The 17,250-nt window shown below is 41.2% G+C and overlaps 2 protein-coding genes across 6 annotated transcripts in view; one reads left to right on the top strand and one right to left on the bottom strand.

The window, feature by feature from the left end:
• The window catches only part of PKD1L3 (polycystin 1 like 3, transient receptor potential channel interacting), a 61,960-nt gene extending 55,168 nt beyond the window's left edge, over positions 1-6,792 (top strand). Inside the window, 8 exon segments of the mRNA XM_035725260.1 lie at positions 910-934; positions 936-1,026; positions 1,674-1,834; positions 3,280-3,490; positions 3,928-4,026; positions 5,655-5,787; positions 6,161-6,230; positions 6,232-6,792. Coding sequence (XP_035581153.1) covers positions 910-934; positions 936-1,026; positions 1,674-1,834; positions 3,280-3,490; positions 3,928-4,026; positions 5,655-5,787; positions 6,161-6,230; positions 6,232-6,337 — 896 coding nt within the window. The 3' untranslated portion in view covers positions 6,338-6,792.
• Positions 6,793-6,945: 153 nt separating this feature from the next.
• The window catches only part of IST1 (IST1 factor associated with ESCRT-III), a 34,979-nt gene continuing 24,674 nt past the window's right edge, over positions 6,946-17,250 (bottom strand). For 3 of the 5 annotated variants that reach the window (XM_027617405.2, XM_035724882.1, XM_035724884.1), the window contains 7 exons: positions 16,378-16,465; positions 13,209-13,292; positions 12,615-12,725; positions 11,495-11,701; positions 10,790-10,882; positions 9,663-9,711; positions 6,946-8,334 (listed from right to left, as the gene is read on the bottom strand). In XM_027617405.2, coding sequence (XP_027473206.1) covers positions 8,135-8,334; positions 9,663-9,711; positions 10,790-10,882; positions 11,495-11,701; positions 12,615-12,725; positions 13,209-13,292; positions 16,378-16,465 — 832 coding nt within the window. In that variant the 3' untranslated portion in view covers positions 6,946-8,134. The remainder of the gene's footprint in view (positions 8,335-9,662; positions 9,712-10,789; positions 10,883-11,494; positions 11,702-12,614; positions 12,726-13,208; positions 13,293-16,377; positions 16,466-17,250) is intronic. The other 2 variants (XM_035724883.1, XM_035724885.1) reach the window with 2 other exon arrangements.

The raw sequence follows: 17,250 nt of genomic DNA, 5'->3' as shown, positions 1-17,250 counted from the left end.
GCTAAAAATGTGAAGTAGGAATTTTTTATTCTTAAATGTACTTTCTACTATAAGGGACGCATCTTAATTCTAATATTTTGGGGCTTTATGAAAGTTTATATTCACAAGACCTTTCATGATTTTATAAACAACAGTCTCACTGTCCTTCTAGGTAGAATCTGAGGCTTTTTAGTCTACCCTTATATAAATGTCTGAGTATCCCCAGGATACTATTAGTATTCATGGGATATTACTTCCATTACTTTTAAAAAGTAACTAAATTTGAAATGGCTCAAAGCACTTTCATCATACTAATTTTAAATAGCTTTAAATTCCATTCTCCCCATACTTTACATTGCAGTCATCAGTTCTCTACCAAACATCATATGGCAAGAGTACAACTAGTCGGTGCATCTCTGCACCTGTTCTCGCTTGGCAAGGGCAACACCTGTTAACAGCTGTGAAGTCACAGACAGTACCCTCGAGGTGGGGTCACGAGTATATCCTTCCCCTCTACTGACTGGTGCAAACAGTGCATTTCTCTGTTATACATATGTGATCTCAGTTAATATCCTTAACAGCTCTAGAGGAAATACCAAGTGAAGTGTAGAGATTCAGGAACATTTGAAATAGATAATCCAGGTGGGGCAGCTGGGTGGCTCAGTCGGTTAAGTGTCTGGCTCTTGCTTTCGGCTCAGGGTTGTGAGATTGTGCCCTACATCAGGCTCCGTGTTCAGCACAGTCTATTTGGGATTCTCTCCCTCTCCCTCTGCCCTTTCCCCCACACACGCTCTCTCGCTCAAATAAATAAAATCTAAAAAAAGAGACAGATAATCCAGGAACAGTTGCACTGATTTCAAAGAGAGCTTGAAAGGAAGAGGGCACAAGCTTTGAAGACTCTTGACTCTAGGTGTTCTTTGTTGTTCTCAGGTGCGTTCTTCCCCTCGCTGAGGCTGAACACTTCAGGCATCAAAGAAGGACTTTACTTGGTCTGTCATCTCACAAGTCATCTATTACCTACTAGTCTGTTACGATGCGTTTGTACAGGTGAATTGAAAGCGTTAGATGTAAGAAATTCTCAAGATTTCCCGTGTTATCAGGGGAGGTCCACAATGAGCTATTACAAGAATTATGGCTATGACTTTGGTCCTTTCCAGAGCCTTAATTCAGCTAAAGGCTGACTGGCTTTCCACCAAGTAGCTCTTCCAGTTTTCAAGAGTTAAGGAATTAAGGCTGTAAAAAGAATACTATTTTTTTTACAGTTGTATTATCCCTATATAAGATAACAGCAAGAATTGAAAATATGAACAGAGCAAGTACTCAAAAGTACAGGTAATGGCACCAAAACAGAATCTATCTTAAAAAAAATTTTTTTTCTTTTAAATAAAAGAATATCTTAAGACAACATATCTTATTTTCAGGCTTGATAAGTAATTTGATAACCTTTTTAAATTTCAGCAACAAGAATGAAATATAATAAGTATATCCAATGCAAGTTGTATTAGAGAAAGCCAGCTTTTCTATAAGCAGCAGCTGAGTGACTACCGTGCAGAACCAAGACCATAACCCATTGTGTCCAAGTTAGATTTGACAAATCCCCAGCTTAGTGTTTTGCCAGTGTTAAAATACTTCATTAGGGAAAGACCTGGCTAATCTTTAAGACAAGCAGTAGTGACTGTGGTGTCTCTGTTTAGGGTCATCGGCTGAAACAGCAGAGGTGGAGGTTCTTCACTAGGAAAAGAAACATTGTGGACACGAGCATAATCCTCATTAGCTTTGTCCTCCTGGGTCTTGACATGAAGCTTACTTCTCTGCATAAGAAAAACATGGCACAATACCACTATGACCGGGACAGGTAAGGAGGAGCCTGAGGAGCACAGTCTATTCCTGTTCAACGTCTAAAGTTTCCTGATTACACAAGTATTCTTTCAAACTCTCCTTCCTCTTCCACTGCTCTCTCAGACCTATATTTGGTATAATACCGGAGTTAAATAGAGAACTCACACGAATGTCCACAACTGAGAAAATAATGAACAAGAAACTGTTTATACTGCTTATCACACTGAAAATCTCTTCTGCCTTCACAATACTTAGGTATGTGCTTGTCAAGGGTAATGCATTTAAATTTCATATAGCAAGGACCTGGAATTAGTCCTATTTTGCACCCTGGCCAAAGAATAAAGCCTGAGGCATGACAAATGATCATCCTTTAAATAAAACCACAACCCAGTGCATTTTTTAAAACCAGAGGGAGTTGCTTTCTGGGTAGGGATGTCCATCCATTAGCTTATCCATACTTAAGAGACATTCTGGTGCCCCCCTTGGACACCTTCTGTGGTCTTTCCCATGGGAAAGAGCATCTATTTCCCAGACCAAGTATTGCCACGTGGTACTTTACTTTTTCAGTGGCCAACAGTCTGGACTGCTGATCTGCGTAATGAGAAAATATCCCAGGTCATCCTTACAGAGGGCCATTTATGCAGGGACAGAGTGTGCAGTTTAAATGATGTTGACAGTTGAGGTCCATCTTGCCGTATGGCACTGCCTAGGTCTTAGACACTAAAGCAGTTGTGACCAAGTGCCAATTTGCTCTATCTATGGGAGTCTTTCCACGTAACCTAGTTGCTGCAACACAAGATTATGAATATGTTTCACACATAACACTTCTAGTTTATCAGTCATCTTTTTTAAAGATTTTATTTGTCAGAGCAAGCACAAGCAGGGTAAGTGGCAGACAGAGGGAGAAGCAGGCTCCGTGTTGAGCAAGGAGCCTGATGCGGGACTCCATCCCAGGACCTTGGGATCATGACCCGAGCCAAAGGCAGAGAGATGCTTAACTGACCGAGCCACCCAGGCACCCCTATCAATCATCTTTCTACTTGCAGCACTGTTACACCTATGAGATCAATTACCCCCAGAGAATATAGGATTAGAGTTCTACACAAAACAGACTAGCATAATGGCACATCTCATTAGGCTAACTCCCCTCCTTTTGAGACTGGGCATTTAACTCAAACCAGAGCAGCAGAGGAGGCTGGCCTTGATTTGCAGGATGAATTTTGAGTAATCTGCTGGGGGTTGTATTTCAGGGTTTCTTAAGATCTCCCAACCAAATACATGGCCTCTGCCCAATGCTCTCACATCCACAAGTACTGGAGGCCACACTGGAAAGGAGAGTTCTTGCATCAACAAGTATTTGACCTAATAAGACTCACAGAGCTGCTATACTTGAGCAGGGGAAGCACTGCAGAAATGGATGGCATACACCAGCTGAGTAACTGTCGGCCTTCCTTGGTACAGGTTCATCAGCTTCTATGAGGCAATAAAAGTAAACTCAGCAGTCATTCACCTCATGGCCTTCCTGGTTCTGTCCGCAACTGTTCAGCTGTGGGACCTGCTGCACCATAACTCCAGGCTGCAGGTCATCGGTAGAACACTCAGCAAAGCCTGGGATGAGGTGGTGGGCTTCTTGCTGGTCATCCTGATCCTGCTCACAGGCTATGCCATTGCTGTAAGCCCTCATTCCCAGTGTCTTTTCCCAAATGCTGTGGCCTTGGAATCACATTGCTTCCCAAGAAAGCACTATATATGGAAAACCATCAATTCAAGTTGGCAACGAGTTTTGGAAAGAACAGTGGAATAAGAAAGCTGGTTTTTAGTTGTAGTTCCACACTTAGCCAGCAGTATGACTTAAATGCAGACATCTGTCTCATCTCCTCAAATTTAGCTCACAGGGTGATGTGAAGATCAAATAAATTGATAGGAAAATGCTATGTAATTACAAAGGAATTTTTTTTTAAGGCATAGTGATTTGAACGGCCACTAAGGCATTTCTTTGATTTCCAGCCCCTTTGGTCCTGTGTTGGCCTCCTTATCTAGCCAGGAGGGAAAGAAGTGACTTCAGCCTTACTGCTCTCTACCCCTCTAATTAGTCTTTCTCCTTTTCAGTTTAACCTGCTGTTCGGCTGGAGCGTCTCTCACTACCGGACTTTCTTCAGCTCAGCAGTGACTGTTGGTCTCCTAATGGGAATCTCTCATCATGAGGAGGTGAAAACCCCCATCCTGGCCTCCCTGCAGGATTCTACTTTGTTTGCAAGGCGAGAATTGCTTACAACAGCAGCTCCTTCTGTACCACTGCACACTGGTGCTATCTATGCATACAACTTGAGGGGCTATTACTTTCAGAAATGTGTCCCTTTTTCAAGCACCTAGTCCCAACTTCCTCACTTATTAATCTTATTTTCAGGATGCTGGGACTGAATTTATGCTCTCATAACCTGGCCAGATTAGTATTATTTGCTGCTGCTTTCTCAGTGGTCCTATGAAAGCGCCTTTTAAAAAAAAATTAGGGAGGTACAATACCAGAAAGAACTGCAATATTTCTGTTCATAGTTAATCAATGCTCATTTCAGAGAGGCTATTATTCTCCCCCAAGAACTACCCACACAAATCTCTCTTCTATATTAAATAGGAAACCCAGATGAGGGTTTGGGGCCCTAGCATATATAGATTTGATCAGGACAGAAAAAACTACAAATTAGTGAAATTGTAAAGATTTTCATGAAGTTTAACCTTTTGAAAATCTAGAACTCAAATGTTAGTAATTAAAATGCACAAGTTTACATAGTTTCTTAACATAGTTTCTAACATGGAAAGTTCTCACCTTCCTAAGATCTGAGAAAGACTTAGACTTGTTATGGTTCTAGGTTCAATTAGGGAATGAAGTCTTCACCCTTGGAACACTTTATATACTAAGACACTTAAGGAAGTAACAAAACAATGAGCTTTTGCTAACACCTCCTTTTTGACTTTAAAAAAAAAAAAAACCTCTAATAATACAATGTGAAAGGAAAATGGAGTATACTTGAGAAAAGTTTTACATCACAAAGATGGTGCAAATTACTTGGTTGACCTAGAGTAGCTATAATTAAGCAGTATCTGGTCATACAGATTTCCATCATAGTGATATTTATTTTAAGCATTCCTCCTCTAAGTTGTTGGGCTGTTGTTGGTTTTTGTTTTGTTTTTTAACAGTACCCTAATGGCAACAATGAGCCAATACAAAGTTGTTAAAATGAACATGTAAACTAAAATACTCTTACAGAAACCACTCTAGGTCCTGTATTTGAGAATGATCTCTTCATGCTGAAAAGTAAAGAATGGCAAAACTCAGTACTTACTTTGAAAAGATAACACCAAAAAAAACCCCAAAAAACAAAGTAAAAGCCAGTTTTTTATGGTTAACTTGTTAAATTTTATTGGAATGTTCCGGTTTATAGAGGTTCTTAGAATGGCAGAAACAATTTTTATGATTTCTGTTTATTCTTTCCATATGCTTTTGCTACTCTTTCAAGCTTCTGTGCTTAGATATATATATTTTCCAGAGCTGCCAAAACTCACATGGGCTTTAAATCATTTTAGTCATTTAGTGTCACTGTGACTTACCTGTTTTCTTGTGAAAGGCCTGAAGTCAATTATTTTTATACCCATCAAGCCTGTCATTCATGTTCTTTTGTCCACTCAAAAGCATTTTCCTTTTTAATAATTTTGCTTCTCTCCTAATTTCCATCAAATATTTTATGAGTATATCCCAAACATTAGCATATAACTTACATTTTTAAAGTAGAAGTTAAACTGTCAGTGTTTAAAAATCAAAATATTTTGTCTCTTTCCAGGTTATTGATTTAGACCCAATCCTGGGATCCTTTCTGATTCTCACCAGGGTCTTGATGGTACTTGTGATCATTAACCTTTTTGTTTCCATCATTCTCATGTACTTTGGTAAAGAAAGAATGTGCCTTAAGGTAGGTAACTCCGACTCAGTAAGTGAAATATAAACTTGTCATCATTTGATCATTAGAAAAACTCAATTGTTGCTGCTCTTAAGATTACAGACTGACATAATGCACAGTAGCAGCATAGTCCCTTTATTAGGCTCCCTAGCTCTGGCAACCATTTTCATAGGACACCCAGTTTAGAGAACATCTGCAGTCCTATAAATAGCTGGTCCTCAACTATTAAGTAGCAGAAACACTCCAATGCCTGACAGAAAATCATTAAAGCAAACAGTGTTTACTATTTATACGAGTTTTTTAATCTTTTGGCACTCTTCCCCTCCAACATTAGCATCAACTTTGATTCCCTCACTTTTCTCCTTTTGTCTTTGAATAGACTCTGAAAGAAGATGCACTGACAGATATGGTGCTACAGAAGCTCTCCAGTTTGCTAGGAATCCAGTGGCACCAGAACACGTGAGCAAACAGCCATGATAGCAGTGGGCAGTAACACTAAGGCTTTAAAAGATGAGCTATTTTGGGGCACCTGGGTGATTCAGTCGGTTAAGTGTCTCAAGTCATGATCCCAGGGTCCTGGGATCAAGCCCCATGTTGGGCTCCCTGCTTCTCCCTCTGTTCGTGCTTTCTCTCTCAAATACTTTTAAAAATTAAAAGATTATCTTTGCATGGTATGGTTTAGAAAATTACCGGTTTATAATACACCATTAATCTGTAAATCACTGAGGAATCAAAATCCCCGTGGCAGCAAGTTCTTAGGTTTATGGATCACTGTCAAGAAAGGGTTAACACTACACGAGTGATACAGGATAAACCAGCTGTGCTGCCAAACAGCAAGAAACACTGACCACCAATATATTCAGCATGGCTGTGGGAAATATGTATGAGTCAGAGGTGAGCTCACTGCAGCTTATTAAAATCAAAGATATAAGCATGAGGTTTGGCTAATGGGGAGCCCTGTCCCAGAGGACTAACGAAGCAAACTCCCAAAGGCTATCTGGGCTTAAATACAGAAATAGAAATGGACTCCTCACTGCTCCAGGCATCCACATTACCCAAGGGACCAAAGGTAAGGTCTGGCTTGTGCCTAGCATGGGTCACCTGCTTAAAACACTCCACTAAAATCCAAATTTGCACCTCATCACTTGACCAAACCAGTGGAAAAAGCAGGGCACAGAATTCTTAACTTTATTATCAGCTACTGAGCTATGAGATACAAACCAATCAAAAACATTAAAGTTGCTTGAAACAGGTGTGTACATTTACACTACAGAAGCCAGAGTCCTATCTTCTGATCCCAAAGCCATCCCTCTGGGGAAGGATGGCCTCAGCTAGGGGGTAAAGGAACACCGTTAAGTTACAATAGTAAGAGTCTCATCCACCTAGGAAAGTAATCAACAACTGCAGCCACATTTTTTATGGGCACCAAAAACTTATATGAAATCAGTTTTTAAAGGTTCTCTTAATCAAAGTTTTCAAATGAAAACAGGAACTCCACTTCCCCTGTAGGCATTCCAGCTCACTACCCAAGAGACTTGAGTACTTCTATTAAGGCAACTGGAAGCCCACCCTAGCCTTGAATGGTGACTTCTGCCCAGTATGTGACCTGTCCTTCATTCGCCAGTAAATGCAATCCAACAGAACATGCCATGGGGGAAAACAGGAATTTGGGCAGTGCTGCCCTCTGGTAAAAGGGGAACACAGTACTCAAAGCAAAAGGCCACGGAGGGCTCCCTGAGAATCCAGTAGATCCAAGAGAAGCCTTCAACTTTCCCAATAAACTTTGCAACTGGATCCAGGTAGAATAGTGCCCTGCAGCAAGAAGTAGTGTATAAGCCAATGAGAGCACCGAGCTTCCAAGAACTGTTAAAGGGGCTTCCAGAGTCAGTCTCTCCCATTCATAGCACACCTTTGCTTTGATTCTTGCTCACTACAAATCCCTCTGGACAGAGGGGTTTTTTCCTAAGTCTAGAACTTCAGCACAGGGCTGAAAGACTTCAAGAAGTATTCTCCGTGTCCAGCCATCTTTGGCAGCTCTCCTCATAATGCTTTCACCTTCCCACTCCCCCGTGGAGGGACAGAAAAACAGGTGATGGGAGAACCTGGGTTCACACTCAAAGGAGATGGACAAGCTCAGCTGCCCAGGGTCAGCTGCTCTGGCCTCATAGTCTCTAATAATTAGTCTCTTAGGAGCAACAGAGAACTGGAAAGCAGCAGAACTTAGAGCAGGAAGAGAACCCAAAGGAAGAGTGTGCTCAGTGATGGTTAAGAGATGAAAACGAGTTTCATGGAGATTCTTTGTTACAAGGAGAAAAAGCTCAGTCTCAAATCTCAGAGCCTGGAGGTTGCCTGGTTTAAGAGAACTAGGTTTTCTTTTTCAACTCTTCAAATCTCCGGGAAAGATCATCAAAGTCAATGTCCTCAGATGCTGAGGTGTTGGCACCAGCAGATGCAGTTGGTAGTGTGTCTGGCACAGACGGCAACTCCGGTAGTACAAAGTTTTCGTAGGTATCCACAGGTCGGGAAGGGGGCTTTGCAGAGGCTTCCGGCTTCGGCCCAGGACCTAGTGTTACAAACACCAGAGAAAAGTGGCTCAGATCCTTAAAGCCCACGATCCCCTTTGACAGAAACAAAAATATGGGAGAAAACACTGGTTTTAAAAAAATTCTAAAAGTCAATAATTTTCAGGACAATTAAATCTATGTTTCCTTAATACAGCTGAGTCCTGTTTTACTTTACTATGGTGAGAAAAAAGATTAAGGGAAATTCAAAGTGTGGTACCTGGGACTAGGTACACAGAGCATTCACTCAGACTGTCCCCTTTCACAAAGGTCTGCTCCCATCACAACAAAGTCCAAGGGGTGGTACTAAAATTCTGTTGGAATAAGCCCCTCTTTAAGGCTCAGGGGGAAAAAGTTTTTTTATGAGGAATGTTAATGTCATTATTTGACGTAATAGGATCTGAATTACCAGTCTTCCATTTTGTATTTTACAAGTTAAAATCATCCCCCTCTCTACCTACTGTACGTTTCCATTTGTATCTAAGTTCTAGAAAAGGCAAACCTCAACGACTTTTAGAAAGTAAGAATAGTGGGGTGCCTGAGGGGCTCAGTCAGTTGAGCATCCGACTCTTGGTTTCAGCTCTGGTCACGGGACTGAGCCCCATGTCAGGCTCCATGCTGAGAGAGAAGTCTGATTGAGATTCTTTCCTTCCCCCTACCCCATGCACGCTCATGTTCTCTTTCTCTAAAAATAAAATCTTGACAAGAACAGTGCCTCCAAAGTAGAGAGTGGATTGATGGACTTGACTGGAACATAAGAGAACTTTCTGGGGTGATGGAAATGTTCTACACCAGTTTCACTGAAGTATCATCAAAATATACCTCCATAAAACAACTATCTCCAATTTAAAAAGTATCCCCCTCCCTCCGGTTTCCATAGTACTAGTGTTTTATTTTCTGAGATGATCACACAAGCATGCTTGCTTTATGAAAAGTCATTGAGCTATTCATTTACGGTTTTGTCTACTGCCCCCTTTAATGCTCAAGTTTAAAAATATGTTATCTATATCTAGACAGAAAGATAGCTAGATCGATCTCTTCTGGTATTTCTAGGTACAATGAAAGTTGAAGCAGCAGGAACATAAAGAGGTTGAAAGATAATGATACCATTAACAGAAACAAGGAACTTGGGAGATTCTCTGCAACCAAGAAAGATATTTTCTTTTTGGACAAGAGAAATACTAGGTTCTATTTTCATCCTACTACACTCTGGAAGAAGACAGGGCATGTGGGTAAAATGCCACAAACATGAACACTATCTCTGAGGCAGGAGCAGTAATGAGAAAACAGCAAAGGGTTCAAGCACTGAGGGTTTCTGATTCACACTCACCAACAATCTGTGCAGAAGAGACATTCTTATCAGCATTAATGTCATCAACCTGAAACACAAAGACGGTTACTAGGGGAGAAAGCAATGACAAAGTACTGATATTGGTATAAGCCCCTGTTTTTCCAAAAGCTAAGCTGCTCAGCAGAAGCAACAGAACCTCCTCCAAAGAAACTGCCCCTCCACCCCCTATACTCCTTCCTGATCTTCCAATCAGATAACATGTTAAACTCTTAACCACCAAGCAGAGAAAAAGAAAATTCTTACCACACCATAACACCTCTCTTTGATACCTTCACCTTCTGGGCAGAGAGAAAGCACTAACCCACTGAATTCATCTCCAAGAACCAAGTCCTCTAATACTGAAGATCTTCTACCTCATTCCTAGAAACAGTTGTGGGCAATGCTTCAATGCATGCAAAACCGAAACATAAGAAAACCCAGGCCCAAGAAAAAAACCAAAGGAAAGAACACTAAGCAAGTTCAGGAACAGGGCGATCTTGCAGCAAACGCCCTACCAACTGTAATGTATCAGATGGAAATAGGTCTCAAAAGGCACATACCAGCTGAGGAAACAAGGCTGACAGAAAAGGAGCCCTCTAATTCTGAATCAAAGCTATGCAATCGCCAACAATTCAATTCAAGGCATGGTTACCATATTTATAACAAGTTTCATCTATAAGATGAAAATGTAAAATTAATGCTATAGGCTGAAGTTTACTAACTGGACACTTCTGTTTAAGATAAAAATCTGGCCACTATTCTTTTACACAGTCTTGAATTTGTAAAACTGGTATTTTAATTGATATTCTAGCAGTAAGACTACACCAGCTCAATACAGTTCTCTGCCTAAAAAAACAAAAACAACCAAAAAAAAAAAAAACAACCCCAACAGACTAGGTAAGTGCCCTACTAGAACTTTCCAGGAGATCTGCAGCTCCTTCCTGATTCCTGGCTTAATTGCAAACAAAGCAGTGCCACCAATGTTAAAGCAACACAAAAATCCAAAGCAAGAGCAATGCTGGTAACTAGGAATTGATCAAAACTTTGCCTTCCCTGTGGCCATTATTTTGCTCTCTCTTCATGGGATTCTCTCTCCTGCTGCTTACAAAAGAGGCTCAAGCACTTACAGATTCATACGATGGGGGAGTTGCTGGTATCTGAGGTGGATGAATATTGGGAAAAGCCTGATAAGTCCCCATTGGCAATCCATTGAAATCCGACTGCAAGAGGAGAAAGGCAACATCAGAGACATGGCCCCATTTTGCGGTTTCTGAGGTTTGTATATGGTAAGGGAGCAATACCTACACGTATTCGTGAATATTCAAGATATATATTCAGTATGTATATATATTCAAGAGCTCCAAAAGAAAAAAAAGCCCAGAAGGATTCCAGATTTTTAAAGATCTAAAGCCAAAGGCTAGTCTTCAAATTACTAATCAACTGCTTCGATGTCTACAGGGGAAGATTCTAATCAGACTTTCCTATTACTAGTAATGACCATCTTTCTGTCTACAAAAGAGGTTTTTCTACCTGGTAATAAGTAGTACTCATTTTTGGAAAGAACTACTAGTATGCCTTCAACAGGTCCCAAAGGTATTCAGTAAAGCTATAAGAAAAAGTTTCTCTAGCACCATCTCTCTGTATTTTCCCACATCATTAACAAAAGACTTTCTCCAAATCCCAGTATTTTTTCCACAATATGATCACTAATACCAAATGTTCTTACTGAGGAATATTTTTGACAACCTACAACTCCTGTGTATTCATACATCCAATGTGTCATCTTCTGTGACATTTCTACAGTTTACACCCACACTTCTATGTATACTTACTGGTCCCTTTGGAAGTGGGTAGGAGAAAGGAGTACTGGGAGAGGGCGAGGGCATGGGCATGGGCATGGGCATAGGCACTGTTCCATCAGGTCCACCACCTGGTGTTGCGAAACCACCCCCTCCTCCTCTTCCAGGACCCCCTTTCTTCACATCATCTGTGAATCCAACATCAATAAGATCTGTCTCTACCCCAGGAGGAGCTTCTGCCTGAGAAGAAGAGAGAAACCCGTATCATTAACCCACATTGCAGGCCAGGTTCCCCCAGAAGCAGACTCTGAGATGGAGACCAGTGTGGAGGAAGTTACTGGCGTGGTCCCTTGGGATAAAGACCTGTGGGGAAGTGAAGGAAGCCGGGCTAGGCTGCCGTACAGTCACAACAACTGTTCAGTCGATTCCTTAAGGAGCTCTGAGCTGGGATGGGCCTGCAACACGTACCCCTAACTGGGACACAGTCTTTAAAACCCAGTTACTGAATATAGGCTGTCCTTCAGAAAAGACTTCGGATGAAGCAGCTTTCTTCTGAGGGCTACTGCTAGAGTGTATGAGCCACCAGTCATCAGTATTCTCAAGAGCTGGGGAAATAAATGCTTTTATCCTTAAGTGTGTCTATCTGGGATGGGGGAGTGCTGTCTGAGTAGCACAGCAAAGAACCCACTACACCCCACTGACCTTAACTGAATGATTACTATTTGCATATTTGCCCCCCTTACACTGTAAACCCTTCAGGACAGGGAACTTGTTTTTATTCTCTGTATTCTCAGCTCTCGGTGCACTAACACACGGCAGGCACCTGATAAATAGTTTTAGAATCCATTTGGGATCTTGGGGCATTTCTTGGTTCAATTCCTTGAACTTCATCGAAAAGCAGCAATACTGCCATTCTGTATTTGCATCAAGGTTTGTACCTTTTCTAAGTGCCTTCCAGTCATTCATCTCATCTGATTCTTAAATACTCTTTGAGAAATGCAGGCATATTTATCATTACCCAAAAAGGCACTAATTGGACAAAGGTTTAATCTCCCACACACAAACGTTAGTGCAAAGGATAGGATTATTTTTTAAGAAAATGATATCCAGAGACTCATTTCCCCCTCTGTACTCTGAAAGACTCTCTACTTACCATAACCACAGAGTCAGGCTCATAGGGCACATTGTAGTTCTTAGCAATTTCAATCAGGTATCTCTCCACCAGGATTTTGGGTGGGGCTTCCACACTGAGTTTGTGCATTAGCTGTAAGTAAAAGACCTAGGTTTAAAATCTATGCCAATCAGCCTAACCTCTCTTTTAAACTTTCTCTTATTTTACAGGTAAATTGAGGAAAAAGGAGGTTCTGACCAGTTAAATGATTTTTTTTTTCAGTCACAAAGCATTATTACAAACCCATGCCCCTCTCATGGTCTCTGGTTACACATGACCCAGGTGTTGGTAAGACTGATAATGCTGCCTTCCACATCTGAATTCACCCACTCTTCATCACCTCGCTTCTACATGCACAAATCAAAAGGGGCACAAAGGACTGGGGGCCTCACAATCAGAGGTTTAGAGAAGCGGTAAGGAGTTGACTGCACTGCCAGCCAGAGAGCCTTCTCACCCTCACTATAAGATATGCAACCCTAGATTATCTCAGCCATACAGTAGGACCCACTACAATCAAGCCAAGATAATATGCCCACACCCAGTCTACTGCATCATGTTAACAAGTATGTTCATTACCCTGTCATTCACAGTTCCAATCTGGTTGGTCCTACATAACTTGCCGTATTCCTTGCTATACTTGGCACAGAGCTGATCAGCAACCTGTAGAGAAAAAAGAACAGTAAATGAAAGTGGAAACCATTCTTATAGACTGCTTCAAGCTTCCTATCAACAGTAACCATGCTTCTATTATAGGATTTCAAAAAAACCAGGGCCTGTAAAACTTTTAAGGGATACATGTTAGTTCATATTTGTTTATCCACCATCCATTCAGCTGTAACTATATGCCAAACTCTCCCATAGACATTATGACATATGCTATAAATAAAAAACAGACATTGTTCCTACTCTTAAAGTCTTAGAATCTCTGAGGAAACCAGTCATTAGTCACACATATAAAGATACAAATGTAGCCACAGTTAAGTATCACCAAGTGAAAGTACACACACTGTCAATAACTTACAACAGTGAAATTAGATCTGATCAAAAAAGTCATGTAAGGGGGCACCTGGGTGGCTCAGTCGCTTAAGCATCCAACTCTTGGTTCAGCTCAGGTCATGATCTCAGGGTTGTGGGAATAAGCCCCGAACTGGGCTCCTTGCTCAGCACGGAGTCTGTTCGAGATCCTCTCTTCCTCTCCCTTCCCTCTGCCCCTCCCACTTGTTCACTCTCTCTCTCAAATAAAATCTCAAAAAAAAAAAGAAAAGGTAAGGCTTCCTGAAGAAAGGGATGCTTCACTGAGATGTAAAGGATGACTAGGAGTTAAGAGGGAGGGAAGAACATTCTAGAAAAAGAAAACAGCATGTGCAAAGGCCTCAAGGTCAGAAAAGCAGGGTCAATCCTCAAGCTGAAATTAAGTCAGTGTTGAGCCCCACAGAGGAGTGTTAATAGGAAATGAAGAAAGAAAGGCACAAGGGGGCCACCCAATGCAGAACTACGTAGGCCACATTAGGAATTATTTCCATCATAAAAACAGCAGCTACTAAAGGGCTTTAAAGCAAGGGGTAGTGACAGAATCAGATCTGTGTTCTGAACAAAACCCTAAGCTGAACAGACTGAAAGAAACCAAAGTATGTGTAGGAAGAAGATTCAAAAAATCCAGGCAGGAGATGCCTGGCATTGAACCAGTGGCCCCAACATCTGAGAGTTCAGTAAGGAGGCACTCATTGTTCAGTATGCAGACCCGGTACTTACAACTTAAGGTTGTCATTTGTCTTTTAAGTAACAGTTCTTGGTTGCTTTATATTATGCAGGAATTTTTTATTTTTCTTAAATTTATTGCTCTTTGTTTACGGCTTTTGGGTTTTATGGACTTTTCCACTATGAGATCATTTTTTTAAATCTGCCTAGTTTTCTTCTAGTTCCTTTATGAGTTCACCTGTTTAAAATCATGTAAATGTGTTTCATCTTGAATAAATTTTAATATAAAGGAAGAATACAGGAGAGGTTACAACGAAACTGAGGTTGGGACGCCTGGCTGGCTCAGCTGGAGGAGCATGCAACTCTCGATCTAGGGTCATGAGTTCAAGCCCCACACTGCGTGTAGAGATTACTTAAATAAAACTTAAAAAAAAAAAAGAGAGAGACTGAGGTTAAAAGTCTGTATAAGCAGCAGCTGCCTCTGGGTCACCTCGCTGGCTCGGTCGGTAGAGTATGGGACTCTTGATCTCGGGGTCGTGAGCTAAAAGCAGGAGCAGTTGCCTCTACTCTCCCACCATTCCTCTACTCACAAAACTCTGACTCCCAGCCCTACCAGATCAGAATACAGGAGGCTTACTCTCTGGGGAGGTTAGACTAAAGGGATTCTGAACTCCAAGCATAGCAGAGAGCAGAGACACATACTGACAGCAGAAAAATTAAGTTTAAGTCTTCTAAAAGAGAAGAATAAGACCTTTGGCTTCCTTCTCCTCTGGGTCTCAGAAATTCTGCCAGCTTATAACCTCGAGGTAAAAAAGAGGATTCCTCTCTGAAGGAAATGACCACACTGAGGAAGAAAACTAGTTCCTGATACTCTGGAGTTCCCTTAAGAAAGGGCTTAGATCATTCAACAGGGAAGGCATCTGGCAATAAGCCCCACCCAGGCACGCAAGAGGTTCCAAACCGCTTTTTAAATGCCTCACTTTCAAATATAAACTAACAATCAAGGGTCACCAAACTTCTGTGAAAAGCCTCTACCACAAAATAGTCTAAAAATAAGAAATAGAACAAGAAAAGTTATTAAGAAACTAATATTCTCAGTTAAAAGACATTACAGCTATGAAACAAAAGCAACAGACTATGAAGTAAGTATTCAAATAGAGAATTAAAAAGAGCTCTTAAAAATAAAAACATACAGGGGCGCCTGGGTGGCTCAGTCATTAAGCGTCTGCCTTCAGCTCAGGTCATGATCCCAGGGTCCTGGGATCGAGCCCCACATCGGGCTCCCTGCTCCGCGGGAAGCCTGCTTCTCCCTCTCCCACTCCCCCTGCTTGTGTTCCCTCTCTCGCTGTGTCTCTGTCAAATAAATAAATAAAATCTTTAAAAAAATAAAAATAAAAATAAAAACATACAGAAGACCAGGAAATCTCAAAAGACGGGTCAGGAGATGACTGAGACAATCTAGAGAATAAAACAAAAAAGGCAACGATGCAGAAAATAGGAGAGAACAACTCAAGTGAATTTGTATCCTAGCAGTCAGTGCCATATCCATGTTGTCATGGGGAAGTTTTTAACTTCTATCTCTTCTGCTAGATTTTAAACCTACAAGAGTAGGGTTGGTGTCATATTTTGCTCACTACTGTACCCTCAATGCCCACCTAACTTGTAACATATACCCGATGAATATTTGTGGAATTAACGAATGAAGCAAAACATCTGTCACCTACAGTTAATGTTATTTTAACTTTACTGGTTTACAGTCATTTAAGAACTTTTCTATTTGAATATACTTAAGTAACATTACAATAAAAATAAGACAAAACTGGAGAAACACAAAACTTTGCTCCTTAAAAAAAATTAAGTTTGACAACACTGTTCTGTTGCATTATATAAGGCCTGAAAAGGAGGCAGAGACAAATTTATAAAAGCCTGTTTCAAAGACACCATGAAAAGGGTACAAAATATCTGGTCAAATTAGCAGAAGTGAATTTTGTTAACCAACCTAAAAATATGACAAACCTCAGACATCACTGAAACTCGTTGTACTCACTATTTTCAACTCAGCCACTTCTGACTGGAGCCGAGGAGCAGCCCATATCAGTGTAGACACGGATTCAGCCAGACCAGAATCTAGTTCCCTAATTAAGGAAAAAAATTAATAAAATTTAATATTCTTTAAAAGAAAACAGGGGCGGGCGCCTGGGTGGCTCAGTTGGTTAAGCGACTGCCTTCGGCTCGGGTCATGATCCTGGAGTCCCGGGATCAAGTCCCACATCGGGCTCCCTGCTCGGCAAGGAGTCTGCTTCTCCCTCTGACCCTCTTCCCTCTCGTGCTTTCTATCTCTCGTTCTCTCTCTCTGAAATAAATAAATAAAATTAAAAAAAAAAAAGAAAAGAAAACAGGGGCACCTGGGTGGCTCAGGTCATGATCCCGGAGTTCCAGGATTAAGCTCCCTATTGGGCTCCCTGCTCAGTGGGGAGTCTGCTTCTCCCTCTCCCTCTGCTCCACCCCTGCTTGCGCTCTCTCTCTCAAATAAACAAATAAAATTTTCTTTAAAGATTTTATTTATTTATTTGAGAGAGTAAGCCAGAGAGAGCACAAGCCAGTGGGGAGAGGCAGAGGGAGAAACAGACTCCCTGCTGAGCAGGGAGCCTGATATCGGACTCAATCCCAGGACCCTGGGATCATGACCTGAGCTGAAGGCAGACACTTAACCGACTGAGACACCCAGGCATGCCTAAATAAAATCTTATAAAAAAAAAGAAAAAATTCCTTTAAAACAAACCAACAAAACCCCAGAATTTGTATCATATGTTTGATAGCCTCTAAAGTTCTTGCACAAATCTCACTGGATTCTCACAAATAATTCTAGGGCTTCTAGCCATTTTCATCATCCTATTTTACTTCTCGGGAATCTCTGACA

Source organism: Zalophus californianus, chromosome 17 (genome assembly GCF_009762305.2).
Source record: "Zalophus californianus isolate mZalCal1 chromosome 17, mZalCal1.pri.v2, whole genome shotgun sequence".
Lineage (NCBI taxonomy): Eukaryota > Metazoa > Chordata > Mammalia > Carnivora > Otariidae > Zalophus > Zalophus californianus.
Note: the sequence above shows the minus strand (reverse complement) of the source record. Positions and strands in the feature narration are given on the sequence as shown.